The 18,433-nt window shown below is 43.7% G+C and overlaps 1 protein-coding gene across 2 annotated transcripts in view; it reads left to right on the top strand.

Moving 5' to 3' along the window:
- Positions 1 to 13,355: 13,355 nt before the first annotated feature.
- Positions 13,356 to 18,433, top strand: part of ADCY8 (adenylate cyclase 8) — a 119,990-nt gene continuing 114,912 nt past the window's right edge. The window contains exon 1 of one of the 2 annotated variants that reach the window (XM_052704253.1): positions 13,356 to 14,380. In XM_052704253.1, the coding sequence (XP_052560213.1) occupies positions 13,457 to 14,380 (924 nt within the window). In that variant the 5' untranslated portion in view covers positions 13,356 to 13,456. The remainder of the gene's footprint in view (positions 14,381 to 18,433) is intronic. The other variant, XM_052704252.1, reaches the window with a different exon arrangement.

Here is an 18,433-nt window from a genome sequence, read left to right as displayed (position 1 = left end):
AGATATTATTTCAAGCTTGGAAAGGGAGTTGGAATCTGTCCCGAGGGAGAACCTGAGATGATTTCCTGGCACACCAACCTGTCACTGCACATTAGCTAGCTTAAGCAAGACACCCAGAAAAAGCCAAAGTCAAGTGGAGAAAGTTCCAAACCAATCAGCCCGATCACAGACACAACTCCAAGCAGCTGTGACAGACTCTGGGAGAGAGAAGAGCATCAATGTGTTCATTAAGAAAAAATGTTCTCTTACTAACTGCTTGTCATAAAGCAGTCAGCCAAGAATCTACTTTCTTCTGCTTTCCTGGTGCAGCAATTCTTCAGCCAGACACCTGTCATTCTTCTTCTGTTTCCCTAGGCTTTCGTGAGAGCAGGCAACCTTCCGCCTCTAACTGTTCCTCTTCACACAGGCCTCTTACTCTATTGACAGCTCATTTCTTTGTATAAAAAAATATTGCAGTGCAAGAAACTCACTCCATTTTCCTTGTAGAGTAGATTTGTCTGCATAGCCCATTTCCCAGCACTGAAGTTTAGATTTCACCTCTATCTCATTAAGCTGTAGAGGACCTATAAAAGTACAGATCTCATTTAGCCAAAAGGTCTCTTGAGTGCATTCTCTCCTTGGCAGTGGGGATCTGGGCCATCAGCACTCCTCAAATAAGTAGGAGAATTCAACTGTGACACAGATAATGATCTTTTCTAAGTCTGCTGAATTGAAATTTTGACTAGTGTTTTTAGGATCCTGGAGCTCCACTGAAACCAACTTTTTTTTTTCAGACTATATCATTCTAAGTATTTACTGCTCATCCAACCAAAGTAATTATTATTCTGCATCAGAAATATTCACTTGCCTTTCACCGCTTTATTGTAGTGAAATCAAAGACCTTGTACAATACAGACTCAGCTTCCAAAAATGCTGTGGGGAGAGAAAACAACCCTTATTAGTAAATGTATACTTTAGGGAGGTCTTTTAAGTATATAATATTCCTGTGTTTTTTTACCAAGTTTAATGACATGAACCATACAAGTTGTACTAAACCTATCCAGTATTCCTCTGGCTGCATTGTCCTTTTCGTGGAAAAAGGTCATTCCGTTTTTGGAGGCAGTAGCAGTAATATAAAAGAAAAATTTGTGAGGGTATGCAGCAGGTTTTCAAACATCCAAAGAATTAAGAGCATCAAATATAAGAGTATCAAATAAAATACACAGGTCACTCTGAAAGTACTTCCTCCTATTTATTTCCAAATGAAGAGCACAGTAACAACGTTTGATACAGCAAATTCCCATCCATAAAGCACTATATTTCAACAAAGTCATCACCACTGGCTATGCACTTGGGGTGAGCTAGGACACATTTATTGAGAATGCACTTCTTCAGTATATATCCTCAGTGGAAGACATCATTCGACATAATAAACATGAAGCAAGAAGAAAATTCTATCCTAGGTTAATATTTACCTCTGTGGATCATTTCCTGAGTCTCCTCAGCTGATGCAGAGCCAAGACACAGGTTGTAATGCACATATACAAGTTGTAGGCATTCTCTGATGTCATTCTTTACGATATATGGAAAAATGCAATGACCACTCTCCGAAGTGTCCTTTTGTTCGGTTGCAGACACTACCTGTATGGAAGTTCCATTCCACATTGTCTGAGTTTCAGAGCACAGATATTGTCAGTAATTGTATCAATCATTCAGTGATGGTGATGTCAGATTTATAGCTTCAGGCATCTGGAGTTCAGCATAGCACAAATATCCCATGGCTATATAAAAATAAATTGGAAACAAGTTAGCAAGGTAGAATAGATCTACTCCTTGGGTGAAAAAAACTGCTTCCCAGCAGAGTGCAGCAAAGCAGGAGGCTTACAAGCATTTCACAATTGAAAAGACCTGAACTAGCTGTCCATGGGGCTCTCCTTGGAGCAAATGAGTTTAGAAGAGCTAAAATATGACCATTCAGCAGCCTTTGTACTATTTGTCTCAAGGATCCCTTACCGCAAATGGGATGAAGCAAAAGGACGTTCAGCTGAACAGTCATACAGACTGCTATACTCCTTCCCTAAGATACAGTAAGAAATAAAATGCATATAAGCACATTCTGCACCATGAGGGTTGAATCTTGCCTACTGAGGATTAATCTGCTTTCGGGGATGGGTGACTATGCTGGATCTGAATTCTGAATGCAGAACTGGAGAGAAGCGGACTTTTGCCATCTTCTCTCTTTGCTGAGTCAAGAGAGTCTCAATGGAATGAGAATATGGCCTTGTGTGTTTAGTTCATGCCAAATTCTAACTTCTGTGAAAATATAAAGATGAGAGTAAGCATACATGCATCTGTGACTCTGAGCTATTGAAATAATGAAAGATGAATAGCTACATTTCAACAGTTAATAGCCTATCAACATTAAAAAAGAATTCTTCTATATGTTGCAGAAACTGTTAAAATTGAGCTGCTAGAAGCTGATCAAGTTTCTTTAAAAAGAAATTAACTTGTTCTGCTTGAATACTGCTGTACATACAACAGAGTAATTTAAATTAACAATAACTAAATAAAGTTCTCAAATGTGAAGTTGAATATGAGTCAAGAATATATTATGCACAAAGCTTACAAATGGTGATGACAAGTGTCATCACATCTAATATCATCTACTTCACTCTTCAGGAAATTACCAATAACTGCCTTCTTTCTTCAGTGAAATAAGTGTTAATCAAATAGATATGCCTAAACAACAATATCCTTACCAGCTATAAAATATTATTACTTGCTCTCTGTTGCTTTAATTCTTATGATAGTGTTCTTTATTTTCTTAGAAGGAAGCATTTGAGTGCAGCACCTAAACAAACTCCAACAAGTGATCAAGCTTTCTTGCCCTCTTTTGTAAATCTCACATCATGTTTCTCTTAACATCATGTTACTGTAAGGTCCAGTATGTCTTGGTGTGCAGTCCACAGAACTGGTATCCAGACTCAGAAGGCATCAACAATTCTTTACTGTCCACAATCCACCACCTTCTGCACCCCATCCTATGTCTCAGAACCCCACCTCAGCCTTCCCCAGACCCTGCCCCAGCAGTGCCATAAGTTATTATTCTGTCTCCTTGGGCTGAAGTGCTAGCCTGACCCAAACCCCATCCCCATGGAAGTGTCCACTGATATGTGCTGTGGCTGGCTCTGGCTGCACCCTTGTCTGCCTCATTCCCTGTTTAGTGAGGTATTTTTGTCCCTATACATTAACAACTGGACAGAGTGAAGCAATGACCTTATCAGTATTGAAGAGAATCATTAAATCATTGAATCACTGAATCATTGAATTACAGAATCATTTGAATTGGAAGGGACCTGTAAAGGTCATCTAGTTCAACTGCCCTGCAACGAACAGGAACATCTATATCTAGATCAGGTTGCCCAGAGCCTCATCCAGCCTGACTGTGCATGTCACCAAGGACAGGACATCCATCGACTTTCCAGGCAACCTGTGCCAGTGCTTCACCATCCTTATTGTAATTTTTTTTTCCTTATGACTAGTCTAGGTCTCCCATTTTTAGTTTGAAACTATTTTCCCTTTGTCCTATCATAGCAGATCCTGCTAAAAAGTCTGTTTCCTTCCTTTTTATAGCCAAATACTGAAAGGCCACTGAAAGGTCTCCCCAGAGCCTTCTCTCCTCCAGGCTGTCCTTTCTCCTCTCAGGCTGCTCTCCCAGGGAAGATATTCCAGCTTTCAGATCATTTTTTGGCCCTCCTCTGGAAGGAGGAGGATTATTTCACTAGCCTTAAAAGACTACCATTCTGCTTATGTACCAGAATATTTGTTTTTCCTACTGCAGCATGACATTGTTGGCTCAATTTCAGCAACCCCCAGATCATTTCTTGCAGAACTGCTATTTAAGCAGCTGTTTCCCATTGTGTGCTAATGTAACCGATTATTTCTGCCTGTATACAAAACTTTCCATTTGCTCCCAATGAACTGTATCTTCTGTTCTTTTCTTTGTTCTTCTAGATTGTATCTTGAATTAGCAAAAATTATTTTTAAATCTGTTTGTGCCCTTTAACTACTGATGCTTCTGATATTTGGTAATAACACTTATTCCATCGTCCAGACTTTTACCTCTGGTATATGCCTTAAAGTGTAAATAATGCAATGCTATTGAGGTTAAAAAAAGTCAATGACCTATGATCACAGAAAAAAATGGTCATCCAAGATATGTTTCTTAAGATTTCTCTATTTTAGCTGGAAAAAATGCACATAGCTTAATGACATGAGTATGCAGGAATGGTCTGGGACAATGCTCAGATCAAATCCAGAGGAAGACTTTAATTTTTCTTTTCTAAAATGTTGGCACTAAAGCTTTACTAGTTTGCCATTATTTTAATAAGATTCTGTCAGCTTCTGTAAAGCTCAGAAAGCCATCAACTTGCCCCCTAAATATTTAAGCTCCTCTCTTCTGTAATTCCTGCAGAATTCTCAAGAGACCAACTGCTATATAAGAGCCATTGCTTGCTGCAGTGGTCACAACTACTCCCACCCTACTTCCTCATTTTCTAAAATTCCATATGGTTCTTCACTATGCCTAAGCAGTGTTTCCCAACATGTGTTGAAAGTCCACTGGAATTATAAATGTTTTGTTATATATTTATAGAAAGCTAGTATAATGGCATTTTAGCCATAAGATGTTACTGTAATTGAAAGAAAATATGAAAAAAAAGAAAAAAAGAAAAAAAGAAAAAAGAAAAAAAAAGCATGCAAAAATGTATAATTATCAAAAGAAACAGAGCGGGATTTCATCACCGAGACAACTCTGCTGATGTGAACCTTATTGAAATCACCACTTGGGATTGAGAGGTTGTAGTACCACAGCATTCTGATTCTGCTAAAACAAAATGTCTGAGCTGCCACAAGCAGAAAATATCCATGGGAAATATCTTGATTAGAGAGGTGCCACAAAACTTACAGCAGGTCAACAGCAGGCTGTAGTACAATGCGAACCTTTGTCCTCACAAACATCAGAATTTAAGAATTTTGGCTCCTAGTGCAATTCCAGTGTGAATAATCCTGCGTGCTTCCGTATAAAACTGAGAGCAACCTCAACAATCCTTTGTATGAATTTTATTACTTATGTTCCCATTACAAATGTCTTTAAACACAGTAAAAATATCTGTGATTTTGCTGTCAAATGAAACTATTTAGTTTAGTTTTTGAGCACTATAGATGTCACTGGCACCATTCATGCCAATTTCCCAGAAAAGACTTTGGGTATTCTGTAGATACATGCGTTACCTGGCAATGAGTGATATTCTCCTTGGCTTTTAGCAACCTCCCAACTTTGCAAACAGAATACATGCAGGCTGTAAGACTGACATTGACTCATCTAATCAGGTAAGAGAAGATCAAATTAATCTCTTGTGTTGAGTAGACCACCTACAGGACAGTCTTTTATCTTCCTCTGAAGCACCAAGAATTTACCATTGCTATTAAAAGGAGACTGGATTTGACCTGCTGCAGCAAGTCCTGCAATGCTAGAAAATGAAAGGGCTTGGCGATTTAAAGAAATGTAATACAAATCAGTAGATTACTCAAACATGAATTTATTATCCTCCCCCTATGTCAAGGAAGATGTTACTCAATATAAAAACAAAATAATAGAAGAGAGAAAAAAGTGCTATGCTAATTCCATACACATCAATAGTATAATTTCAGGGAATGACTAAAGATTGCCATGAGTCAACAATTCCTCCTAAACATTTTGTTTAAGAACACCTACTATCCCCAGCTTGACTGGCAATGAGCAGATTAACATGTTTTCATTAGGATGGATACTCAGTTTGAAATAAGTCCTTGTTAATATCAGGCACAACAGGCACTGGTGCTTTCTCTGTGTTAAGGCAAGCCCCTCAAAAGTCTTATTTTACATACTCTCCATTTTGTAATGTGAGAAATCTTCATACACAAGATGAGGGAGCTGGACAAGAGTTATGCTGCTGAGGAAAAGTGCTGCCTAGGAACTCATCTAAATTAGACAATGTACTTATCTGCAGGCCAGCAAAACACAGAGTCCTACACATTTGCATATGCAAAGTATCTGATGAAGCAACATTTCAGAAATAGAAACCAGGTTCTTTCAGAAGCCTGTCAGCTCAGTGAGGTGCTGCTGCAAAGCTCAACTTGGAGACTTTGCAGCTAAGATGACAGACTGCCGGGGCTTTTTCAGCCCAAACTCACAGCATTTCTATGCTTTTCACCATCCTTGAAATTTCATCAGCCCTATTGGAAGCATGAGAAGTCCATCATGAATCACTGGACCAGAGCTTGCAGGTCCCCTGATTGGTGAAAATAAAGTCGAAAGCAGAGAGTACCCAGGAGCTGAAAATTTGGTTTCATTTTTTATTTAAAAATTGAACTACATAATTTTCCCCCAGACAGAAGAAGGAGAAGAAGCAGAAAGGAATTTCCTTTCAATTGGAAACATCAACATTTCTAGGTTTTGTTCCTGTTCCAAGGTTTAATACACGCACATAAGCACATGCATACAAAACCCTACCAGACTTTCCCCACTTTGATCTGGCTGACAGAGGGATTTCCTCTTAAGATATGTCTTATACTGCAGTAACTGCAGGATACTGATCTGTATGGACTTAAAATCTCATACAATATAACAGCTCCCTATTTGCAGCCTAATTAGACTTACTGTATACATCCACAGGAAATATCTCCATCCTGTAAGAAGAAAAACATTGAGATCTGCTTGTGAAAGCCTCTACATGCAGTTAAGAATTATTCTCCCAAGTGAAAAGTTACAGAGAATGGTTTTATGTCTTCTTTTTTTAGGTTTTAGTTTATTTTTAATGTCTCAAATTTGAGACTCCTTTACTGTATTAATTTCAATTGCAGATTGTAGTTTTCCCATCAGGCTTTCACTCCTACCACTTGCTGCTTCAGATAACAAATCAAGAATAAAATGCTTACTAGTGGTCTGACTGCCATCAATACAAAGATTTTGCTTGTAGTGCATTGGGAGGTGAATTTAACAGTTCATTTCCTTTTAACTTCTGTTGCAATTAACATGCAAGTCAAAGGTCTTTTATATTAAAAGAAAGAACATTCTTCAAAGGAATCCCGTGAAGCATCAAGAACTGTATACTACTTTGTAAGAAGTATTATTCATTCAGTGTGCCCCAGGGATTCACCAGATTTAATGGCATTACATGAGGGCTGTTGTGGGTGTAGAGGAAGCAAACAAGCTAAGGAACAGTCCTGCTCTGAAAAGTGGTTAGAAGGGTGTGTAAGGCTGAGGGGAAACTTTTGGGTAGCCACGGGAGCAGTGCAGAGGACTGCAGGCAGCAACTCTTTTTGGGGAAGCTGTCTGTTTGTTTTCCTCAGATTACTGAACTTTCACTTGGTTTTGAATTTGAATAAGCACCCTCCTTTCTCAGAGGAGAAAAATTGTCCTCTCTTCCATTCAGTCTTGTTTGATTTAAGGACACTGTCACTTGTCAGGTCTTCTGAAAAAAATCACTATCATCTACCACCAAAATTTGAAAGAACCACACAAAAAGGAAAACTAAGAGCTGAAACTTTCTGTCATGTTGATGGCTTCCTGAAGGTTAATTTTCAGAAGAAGTACAACAATTATTTGAATAGACAGATTGCTAGATTTCAGTAGAAAGCAGCCTGGCAAAGATAGTCCTAATCAGCACTACTGGCCATGAAGTCGTAAGTAAATGATCTGCAGTGGTCCCAGCTGCTAATCCTTGGTGAGTGAGGAGCTGACTTAGGTGAGAGGGGAAAAACAGTTCCTCTCACTGCTTCAGAGGCAAAGTACCATCTCCAGTCCCTCCTCGCCTGCCATAAAATCCATGTGTTTAGACCTTGCATGGGGTTAAGAGTACTGATGGAGAGACAGAGGGAGGAAGAGGTTGTTTGCATGTGGTAGAATGACTGTTTCATAACATGGCAAAGCTATACCATGCATAGAAAAGGAAAAAAAAAAAAAACAAAACTAAAAATACATTCTTTATAGGCATTAAAACTGACATCTATTTCTACCTCTTAACTCTATGACTCTTCCTCTCTCTTCCTTTCTTTTTTATTTTCCTGCCATATGGCACCACTGAGGTACGCAATAATTTAGCTTCGTTGCCTGCAGATTTTAAAACATTTCATTGATATTTTCACTGCATCAGCTGAAAACCCCAGAAAATACTGATTGTATCCAGTTAATCTGTGTGCCCTTGTCCTGTTTTGGTTTTTTTTTTTTTTTTTTTTTGATCTTTCAGTTTACAAAGCCTTGTTTTTCTTTCATTTGCCCTTTCATTAATCAGTCTGAATGCTTTTACTAGCTAGAGTTATATTTTTGATCCATTCCCTTACGCCCATTTTGTGCTTCCTTACAAACATCACACTGAGACATGCTTCCATTTGAGAAAGAACATAGACAGGTTTTAAAAAGAGACTCAATCAATACTGTAAGTTCTTTTTTTTTCTTCCTTTCATTATTAGAATGTCTTAAGTGTTACCAAGGTGAGAAGGGACATGGGGAAAAAAAAAAAAGAAGAAAAAAACAACGATAAGAAGGAAAGTCAAAGTATGTACTCATATTCTATCATTTTCATCGTGACTGAAGTTTCCTATTTCAGTGTGTGCATGATGAGATAGATAGGTTAGGTCTCTATTGATCTTTTTTCTTTTTTAAAAAAATACTTATTCTGTTTCCAAATGAGGTACATGTGCATTCTTTCATAGCATGTTAGATATTGAGGATACTTTCACTGGAGAACCTCAGATTGCTTTACAGAGCACAGCTCCTGTCTTATGGTCTTGTGGACATAAATAGTCCCTCTAAACTCGATGAGATCACTATTTGCAAGATTAAATATCGAAACATTAAGTTGCACATAAATGTTACTCCTGTGGGTAGAGAGGGGGAAGGAGGAGAGGAGTGTGACATAAACTTTCAGGTGACAGAAGAGGAATGAATTCTGTCTGATTTCATCCTTCAAAAGCCTTCTAGTGACAGTATTATTTTTAAATGGCTTTTAGTGATTTTGTGGCACTGCCAAGTCATTTAACTCTATTAAAACAAGTGAAAAAAATTCAATAGCAGCAAAGCCTGAATAATGCACTACACTAATCAAAGCCCAAAGCCCCTGTCAGCACTCACAGGACTCAAGAAGGATGTGTGAAATTCTCTTGTCTCATCTCAATGCACCCACCCTGTAATGATAAGGGCAAACCCATGCCCTACATGGACAGACTTCGTCCCCACGCTGCAGAGCACAGAGCATGGCTGCAGCACATCTCTATGCTTAGAAGGATCTTATCTCCTATTGGCAGTCTTGCACCAAGGGGCCAACTTTTGAGGTTCAGAAATATGGGCAAGAAATGCACACAACTGCTGTTATCTAAATGTACTGCACCACTTTGCCATCACCACTGAAAAGAGAGTGGGCTTGCTAAGCCCACAGATGGCACAGAGATGGGGCGGACTGCTGGCATTGAAGAGGGCAGGTTTAGTGTTCAACGTGATCTAAGCAAGATATACAATGAGCTTCAGTGAGGTTAAATGCAAGGTACTTCACATTGCCTGTCACGTACATATGGAGCAAGTAACACCTGCCCAGGCCTTGAGGACAGTAAAGAACTACAGGAAGCCATCAGCTGTGGATAAGCCTGTGAAGGGAGGCATTTCACATGGTGTATAAATAGGAGTGCAGCTCACCAGACATACTAATCTTTCCATTGTGAAACTGAATTGAGTTATGGGCATCTCAGAGGGGAGCAGAAAATGAAATTGTGAAACAAGAAAGGAAGGGACAGACTCTTTAGCAGAGTCTGTTGATGTAGGAGAAGGGAAAGTAGTTTTAAAGTATAGGAAGGGAGATTTAGACTGGATGTAAGGAAAAAGGGTTTTGCAGTAAGGATGATGAGGCACACCTTCAGAGAGGGCTGCCCAGAGAGACAGTGGATGCCATGTCCTTGGAGACACTCAAGGTCAGGCTATATGGGGCTCTGAGCAGCCTGATCTAGCTGCAGGCATTCCTGTTCACTGCAAGGGAGTTTGACCAGGTGACCTGTAAGGGTCCCTTTCAACTCAAGTGATTTTATGATTCAATAAAATGTACAGAAACAACTAAAAAGAATGATCCAAGACCTGGAAAATATTACCTTTGTGGAAAAAAAAAAAAAAAAAAAAAAAAAAAGTATGATGTCATTTAGCCTAAGAAAGGAGAAGAGGGAAAGAGAAGGGATGGAAGAGGTAATCGTTAAACATGTCCAGACTGCTGCCAGGATAATATGTTCTGCCTGTCCGTATGGATAGGACAGGAAGTGACGCGCTCAGTGAATGCTGCAAAGAATATTCAGGTTAGATATTATGAAAAGGGTGGAGAAGCATAGAAATAATAGATTGCCTGGGGAGGTACAGAGCCTCCATCATGGAAATGATGGGGAGGGAGAGCTCAGCCTTCCATGAGGGCCAACAATCTCTGCAATGCTGCAGTTCAGTGATTATAGCAGAACTGGAGAGCTGAGAGCTACCTACATTGGCTTCATCCTATGTCTTTGGAATGGGTGTCTCCTTAAGCTGCATTACTATTCATCTCCTTTTCCTTTGACCTAGCATTATTTGTGCCGAGCAATTGGAAGGAGCAAGATTATTTTGCTGTACTCTGTGGTAATACCACTAGTAATTATAATTTCTTTTATTGTGTTATGACTTCCCCACTTACAGTCACATTTTCATCTCCAAGTGGTTCTGCAATTTATCTGGATTTATCTATGAGCAGGAATGCATGTCTCTTTTATTACTGCAAGAATAATATTAACCCATTCCAGGCTAGCAGCATGCCAGAGGAGCATGCTGACCCACAGGAAAGACCTGTTCCTGTTCACAAAAGCACCACTCATTTCTTATCTGTGCTCTCTAGAACAAGAATTTCCTCTGCTTATATCCGTGCAAAACCTGCCTCACGCATGGGACATAGACTTGGCTGGAGTCCCCAGATCCATTGTAGCGCAGATACAGAAACAATCTGTAAAATCCTTCCTAAATCTCCATGCTTTCCCTAGGGTAATAATAAATAAATAAAGGTGAGTTAAATGATGATGGGAAGATTGTTTGTGGGGAGTCAAGGAGCACTATATGGACTGGTCACACACCTGGACTCCCACCAAAACCCAAGGTTCCAAGCAGGGCCCTCCCCTGTCTTTTTAATAGAATAGAATTTGTGACTTGGCAGCGTCACAAAAAAAGGGATCTGCAGTGCCTGTGGCACCCAGAATAAAGCAATCCAAACTCACTGTGCCACACTTGAAGCCGCTCACAGCTTCAAGTCACTTAAAATGTATAAATGTATAGGGGAAATGCATCTTAGATTTCATTTCTGAAGTGCTACTCTGGACTTTCAGATTCTGTCTGTCCAGAGAAAACCTCACTGCTGCACGTTTATATGGTGGAATTCAGCAGAAATCATTCCTGTCTTTTAAAATATAAAGAAAATTCTCCTCCTGTTTTTGCAGCATTCTCTTGTGTAGGCTATTTTTGTTTCAGCTGTTTCTACCAGTAGGATTGCAGCTCCAAAACTGCATTTTCCTCAGTTCAGGCTCCAACTACTTCCGAGCCTGAAACTCACTGTGGGCACAGGAGAGCTGGAAAAGGTAAAGACTGATTCACCCACCTCAGCTGTCCAGTCTTTGCCAATGTGCACAAAGCATTCAGATCTGCACATACAGACAGAGCCAAGGAAGGAGCAGGACAGTGGCATCTGCCGACACAAGGTAGTGACCACAGCCTCTGTGCACGGGATGGTTTCCATTCTCTATGTGGTAGCTTTAATATAAACACTGAGAATAGGCACTGTCAGATACATGAGCGCATTCCCTCAGCCCAGACTGCTCACAGCCACAACCCTGGCAGTGACAGAGCTTTTCTTGGAGGGGCTGAGCTCACCCAGGCAGAAGGGATGCTGGCTCCCGAGTTCCCCCAACCCTGGGAAAGGCTTGAGGCAGGGTCACTTGAGTGCCTGCGCGGAGTGATGCCTGACTCCAGCATGGTCTCACTAGCATGACAGATGGACAGGTCCTCTAGGCTTTGTGGGGCAGACAGGGCAATCTCCAAGGTGGGCAACTTGGAGAAACCTGAATGACAACCACGAGCCCAGCCCCTGCCGTGGGATCCCCCATTTCTGCATCTCGCACCCTATGCCCTACGCGGCCAGTGCGGCTGCTTTAACGGGGCCGGGAGGGGTAGGGGGGAGGAAGGGGGGGAGTGCGGGCAGCCCCGCCGACGTCGCGGGCATCAGCTGACCGCGCCGGGCTCTGCCTCCTCCCGGGCCGCCCTCCCGCAGTACCACCACTCTGCCGGCGGCTGCCGGTTCCGCCGCTCCGGTCCTCGCGGCTCCCGGGGCAGCACCGCGCATCCCGCCGCCCTACAGCCACAGACATCCTTGAGACTTCGTCGTCCTTCTCCTCCTCTTTCTCGTCCTCCTCCCTGCTGCCGGGGGGAAGCCCCAGAGCCCGAAGCCCTCCTTGCCCTGCTCCGCAGAGAAGTTGGGATTCTACCAGCGGTCTTCCCAGAGCTCTGAGTTTAGGGAGGGTTTTTCGTTTCTTTGCTCTCATTTTTTTTTTTTTTTCTTCCTTTTCTTTTTTCCTCTTTTATTTACTCTCCATTTTTTAAAAAATTTAATTTAATTTTTTTCTTTTCCCGATCTCCTGCGATGGATGGCAGCCCCGAGCTCCCCCCGGGCAGAGGCTCGCTCTGAGGCAGGCTGCTCGCCCTGCAGGGCATGCCCCGCCGCCGGAGGGATGCGGGCGGGCAGCCCCCGGCCGGCGGCTCCGGCGCCGTGACCGAGGATGCCCGCGACCCGACCGCCTCTCTCCTGACCGCAATCGCGGGGATTACAGCAGCTCCCGGGTACCAGAGCTCGAAGCGGAGCCCCTGGATCCCCGGAGCGAAGAGCTGCCCTCTTTGAACGGCTCTCTGCGAGGCGGTTTTCCCCATCCCTCTAAGCCTCCAGCCTCCGGATGGGGCCAAGAATCGCTCGCCGGGCATCGGGGGTGAGCCTGTAGATGCTCCGCTCCCCCCTCCTCTTCTCCGGACTCGCTGCTCCGCTCCCTCCCCGCTCACTGCCCCGAGGAGGGCGTGCACCTGGCCCACCGGGGCTCCGGGGCTGCACCGCAGCCGGACTCCGCGGGATGAAGCTCCGCGGAGATCCGCGGAAGCGGGCACGGGCACGGGGCGAAGACCGCCTGCGCTGAGTCGCCGCAGGACCCCAGCGGCGAAGCAGCCCCGCCGCCTGCCGAGCAACCGGAGCCAGCGCCCTGCCTATAAATGTGATCCCTCCGGCAGCACCCAGCCGTCTCCACCCGCCCTTCTCCATCCCCTCCCTCCGTTCCCCTCCCAAAGCCGGTGCCCCCCATTCCCCGCCTCTCCCCTCCACCGGTGCTCTGCCACCCGCCAGTCACCGCCATGGAGCTCTCGGAGGTGCGATGCCTGAGCGACAGCGATGAACTTTACACCATCAATAGGACCCCCCCCGGCAGCAGCAGACCCCAGCGCCTGCTGTGGCAGACGGCCGTGCGCCACATTACCGAGCAGCGCTTCATCCAGGAGCACAGCAGCAGCAGCGGCGGCAGCAGCAGCGTTGGGGGCAAAGGCTTCAGCTCGGAAGAGACCTGCTGCCCCAACCACCACCCGCACCACCACCACCACCACTTCAGGAGACAGTCAGCAGGACGGAGTCTGGGCAGCGAGCGTCACAACAACGGAGGCACCAAAGTCTTCCCGGAGCGCACAAGCAGCAATGGGGACCTGGGCTTTCTGCCCCTGGACTGTGCTCCTAGCAACTCCGACTTCTTCCTCAACTGGGGCTACACCTACCGTGGGGTGATCTTCCCCACTCTCCGCAATTCCTTCAAGTCCCGGGACTTGGAGCGCCTTTACCAGCGCTACTTCTTGGGCCAGAGGCGCAAATCCGAAGTGGTCATGAATATCCTGGACGTGCTGACCAAGCTAACCCTGCTGTTCCTCCACCTGACCCTGGCCTCCGCTCCCATGGACCCCATTAAGGGCATTCTCTTGGGCTTCTTCACTGGCATTGAGGTGGTGATCTGTGCCTTAGTGGTGGTCAGGAAGGACACAACCTCATACACCTACCTGCAGTACAGCGGTGTGGTCACTTGGGTGGCCATGGCCACGCAGATCCTGGCAGCTGGCCTGGGCTGTGGTCTCCTTGGGGATGGCATTGGCTATGTGCTCTTCACTCTTTTTGCAACCTACAGCATGCTCCCGCTGCCGCTCACCTGGGCCATCCTGGCTGGGCTGGTCACCTCTGTCCTGCAGCTCGTCATGCAGCTGGTTATCCCTAGATTGGCCGTGACTTCCCTCAACCAGGTACCGTGGTGAGGAAAGGGTGGGAGGCCTCCTCTTTCTCCATCACCCTAAGAGGAGGTGTGGGGTGTCCCAAGAATCCTTTCCCCTTTAGCAAGGTGCTCAGATGTTCTGTACTTTGGGGAGAACACAGGCAAAATTACACTTTCTTTCCCTCCCTCTCTCTCCCACATTGCCTATCCTCCCTGCGAAAGAAGCAGTGGAATAAGATTTCACCCTAAGAGGGGGAGGGGGGCACTTCCTGGCTACTCTGTTCCTCATCCTTGTATGATCACTTCACTGTTATTCCTTGGAACAGTTTTCTTGGTGCAAGTCAGAGGGACAGAACATTTGTCACTTCCCTCCTTTATTTCCAGCAATAGTCCATGGGATGAGACGGGAAAGATAACTGTCTTGGCCAAGCTCTCCCACTGCTCATTTCTCATTTACTTGCTCATGCCTTTTAACTCTAGACCTGCTGGAATGACTTGTGCTTTCATGTGTGTTGCACAGCTTGATCTGGGCTGTGAGAAAACGGGAGGAGGGCACGTTGCTCTTTTCCAATAAGAGCAAAGTGATACCCTTAATGTAAAAAGGGGAAGGCTCTCCTTGGAGGTTTGGTGTGAATTCCTAACTTGTCTTCGAAGGGTACCAACATGTCTGTTCTGCTTGTGATCATGAAGCAAGCATTATTGTGCTTAGAAGTGATGTCTAGGACAGAGAATTGGTTAAAACAGAGTGGATGGGACGAGTAGTTGGGGGGAGAAGGGGAAGGTAGGGAGGGATGCCATGGAGTGCCATGCAAACAACTGAGAGGCACTGGGAAATGTGTGTGTCTGAGAAGTTAAAATCAGGACTAACCTGACTTTACACTCACTCAGCTTCTTCCTTTTGGAAGCAAGGATTCAGTGAGCTCTTGACGTCCTTTCAAAGCAAGAAAATGCTGCTTTTCTAGGGCAACTTAATCCTGGGGATTCTCTCTGCTCCCCTTCCCCCCATCGTTTCCCAGACTGTCATAGCTCTGTGCTACCAATATTTCACACAGTCTCCATTTAGCTAGCTCCACGGAATCAGTGGGAAGGAGGTGCAGATACTGGCAGAAAATCCCCAAAGGAGGGAGGATGTAGAGGAATGTGTTGCTGATGGCATATTGTTTACATGACTGCTGGGATGCGCAGCTGGGAACTGGCTGATATTGCACCTGTAAGTTTTAATGATGGTGGCCCTTGGGTCACATCTACCTCACCCAGAGCCTGGCCATCCTGTATTCCTTGTCCACCCCTGTCTATTCCCTTCCTTCACACAGAAGTGAGCTGTAGGGCTGCTTGACCTCATTCCCCCGTGGCCAGACTCACACTGCTGGGAGAATCTGACACAGTGGGTTTTGCCTGAATTAGTTCTATTGATGTAAGACGATTACTGCACAGAGTTGTTGCTTGGATCCTGGTAACGTGCTGATGAATGAATTGGAGCTGTATGCTGTGTCCCACTCCCATGCACTGCTGGCACTATTAGTACATGATCAAAAGCTGTGTGAGTTATGCTGATGTCTTAAGGTTCTTCCACGTCTTACTGTCCTATCCTGAATCTGTGAATAAAGCAGTGCTATCTCATTACACACAGGTATTGCAGCTGTTTATCTGATCCCTGGAATACACACATATCCCACAGACACTTCTAACAAAGACATTTCCTGGGAGAGATACAAATATCTTCATTTTGCAGCCTAGTACCTTGCCAGCTGCGTGAATGAACCACCTTTGACTGGTGTACAATGAGACCTTACCAGCCAGTTGATTGCCTTCATGAACCAGATATATAAATCTCCTGAACAGGATCCACACAGATGGCCATATGTTGGTGTCGATTCTCACCGGCTCCTCCTTTTCAGAGCCCACTTAATGTCACCTAATTGCACATTGCTTTGTCTGCTTCTCTTGTCTACTCTGTGGGAGAGGTTGGATCCTTCTTTACCCGATGCTGGGAGGGAACGCACTCCTTCCCACAAACACAGCGCGGGAGATGCGCGGGAGATGCGCGGGAGATGCGCGGGAGATGCGCGGGAGATGCGCGGAGCGCAGCTTCGCGGGCGCTGTCCAGCAGCGTGGTGCTGAAGCGCAGCCCGGGGGCTCCCTCCAGCGGCTCTGCCGCTACTGCACCGGGCCCCGCGCAGAGCACCGCGCACCATTTGCGCCCTGCTGTGCGGGAGGTGCGTTGAGAGGCAGCAAGTGAGCGGGGGCAGCCCCTGGAATTGCACTGTTTTGTTTAGTTACTTCATGGCATTTCAGCCTTTTGTTTGTTTCAGGGAACTCTGGTGCACTTTCAAGTGTCGGATTTTGAGGGCTTTTGGTGTATAACTATTACTTTACAGGTAAATACAGACTGTTTAAATGACTGGTCATCAAGGCTATATAGCACATGTTTGGTACTACATAGACTTCTTCATCTTGCAGGTAGAGTACTCTATTTTATCACAGGGCTATTTTTCCAAGTAAAGCATTGTCTTTTCCCTTCAGAGAAATCTTACAAGTCTAAATAACCCATTAGATTATGTAGCAATACCTGTGCTGTGCTTCAGGATGCAGACAGGTACTTACAGTGCACAAGATCAAGGAATTAAAGTCTACAACAAAAGACAAAACAGAAGGTAGAATTTTGATCGTGGTCCAAATAATGGGTTTTCCACTGATTTTGATGAGACCAGGATTTCATGCAGAGAACACCAAACTCAGTTCTGAGCACAAAGTCTTCTCTACCCTGAAGTCAATTTATTACTGCACTCTGTAGTATCCATGGGGAAAACAGTGCAGGTCCTCTTCTCAGTAAATGTAGGTATAAACTTGTTACAAGTCTATCTACACTGATATAGTTGCAAAAGTACATACAAAAGGAAAATAAAGTACTGGAATATGTTTTCCCTTAATCTCTTAATTAATAATAATTTGTATTGATTAATACATTCATGAGAAATTTAAATCATTTGTATTGCTGAATACAAGCATGCAATATTACCTTTCAGCTTTTTGTTGAGTTTAGTACAGTATGCATGGTCAGAAATGCAAATATTGCCCAAGTACATTATTTTCTCTTGCAGTGATATACAAGAGAATATCTGATTTTTCTTGCGTTTCTGAAATGAATTTGAACCAGCATTCTGGATATAGGTAGAAGACAATTACTGTCTTGAAATTAGATTACATATTTATTCATTTATTTTTCAAACAGTAAACATAGGCCCACTAGTTTCTGTTTTGCCAGAAACATTTTCTTTTCATGTTTTGGAAAACCCTGAAATCCAGGTTACTTGAGCCCAAAATGCTTAGCAATTGAATGCCTCTCAGAGAACCTGTGAGGGAAGAAATGAGAAATGCAAGATCTTAGTGATAAACAAGTGCATGGATCTGTGTTCCTGATTAGATACTTTGTTGAGGATGATATTTACCTTGAACATTCACTCAGAAGATGGTTTCATTTCTATTGCATTCATTCTTACTATTTTCTTGATGATTATGTGATGTAAGATCTAAAATTTCTAAGAATATATGTATGTATTGCAGGCATATAGGGAAGAATAAACAATTCAAAGCTCCTTAGTGTTATATAATGTAGGCAGATGATAATATAGACATGGATTTTGACAGAGTTGGAATTATGTAAGCTACAGACATACACTGGATTTTAATTCTCTCCCTATGCACCCTTCATTCATGTGAATGAATTCCTCGGTAGTCAGTAAGCCTACACAGATTTGCATAACCCATGCCTTGAAGGATCAAGAGTGAAATTATGCATATTAAAGCTAACTTTAAAATACACATAGAAATAACCTCAAAATAGGTAATACAAAGACTGAGGAAACTCATTCTTTTCAATTTAATAGCATCTGTCTTTCCAAGCCAAAGCAGTTTTGTGAATCAACGCAGTGTTTCCTTCTCCTTCTCCTTCTCCTTCTCCTTCTCCTTCTCCTTCTCCTTCTCCTTCTCCTTCTCCTTCTCCTTCTCCTTCTCCTTCTCCTTCTCCTTCTCCTTCTCCTTCTCCTTCTCCTTCTCCTTCTCCTTCTCCTTCTCCTTCTCCTTC

The sequence above is a fragment of the Tympanuchus pallidicinctus genome, unplaced genomic scaffold (genome assembly GCF_026119805.1).
Source record: "Tympanuchus pallidicinctus isolate F22 unplaced genomic scaffold, pur_lepc_1.0 scaffold5, whole genome shotgun sequence".
Lineage (NCBI taxonomy): Eukaryota > Metazoa > Chordata > Aves > Galliformes > Phasianidae > Tympanuchus > Tympanuchus pallidicinctus.
Note: the sequence above shows the minus strand (reverse complement) of the source record. Positions and strands in the feature narration are given on the sequence as shown.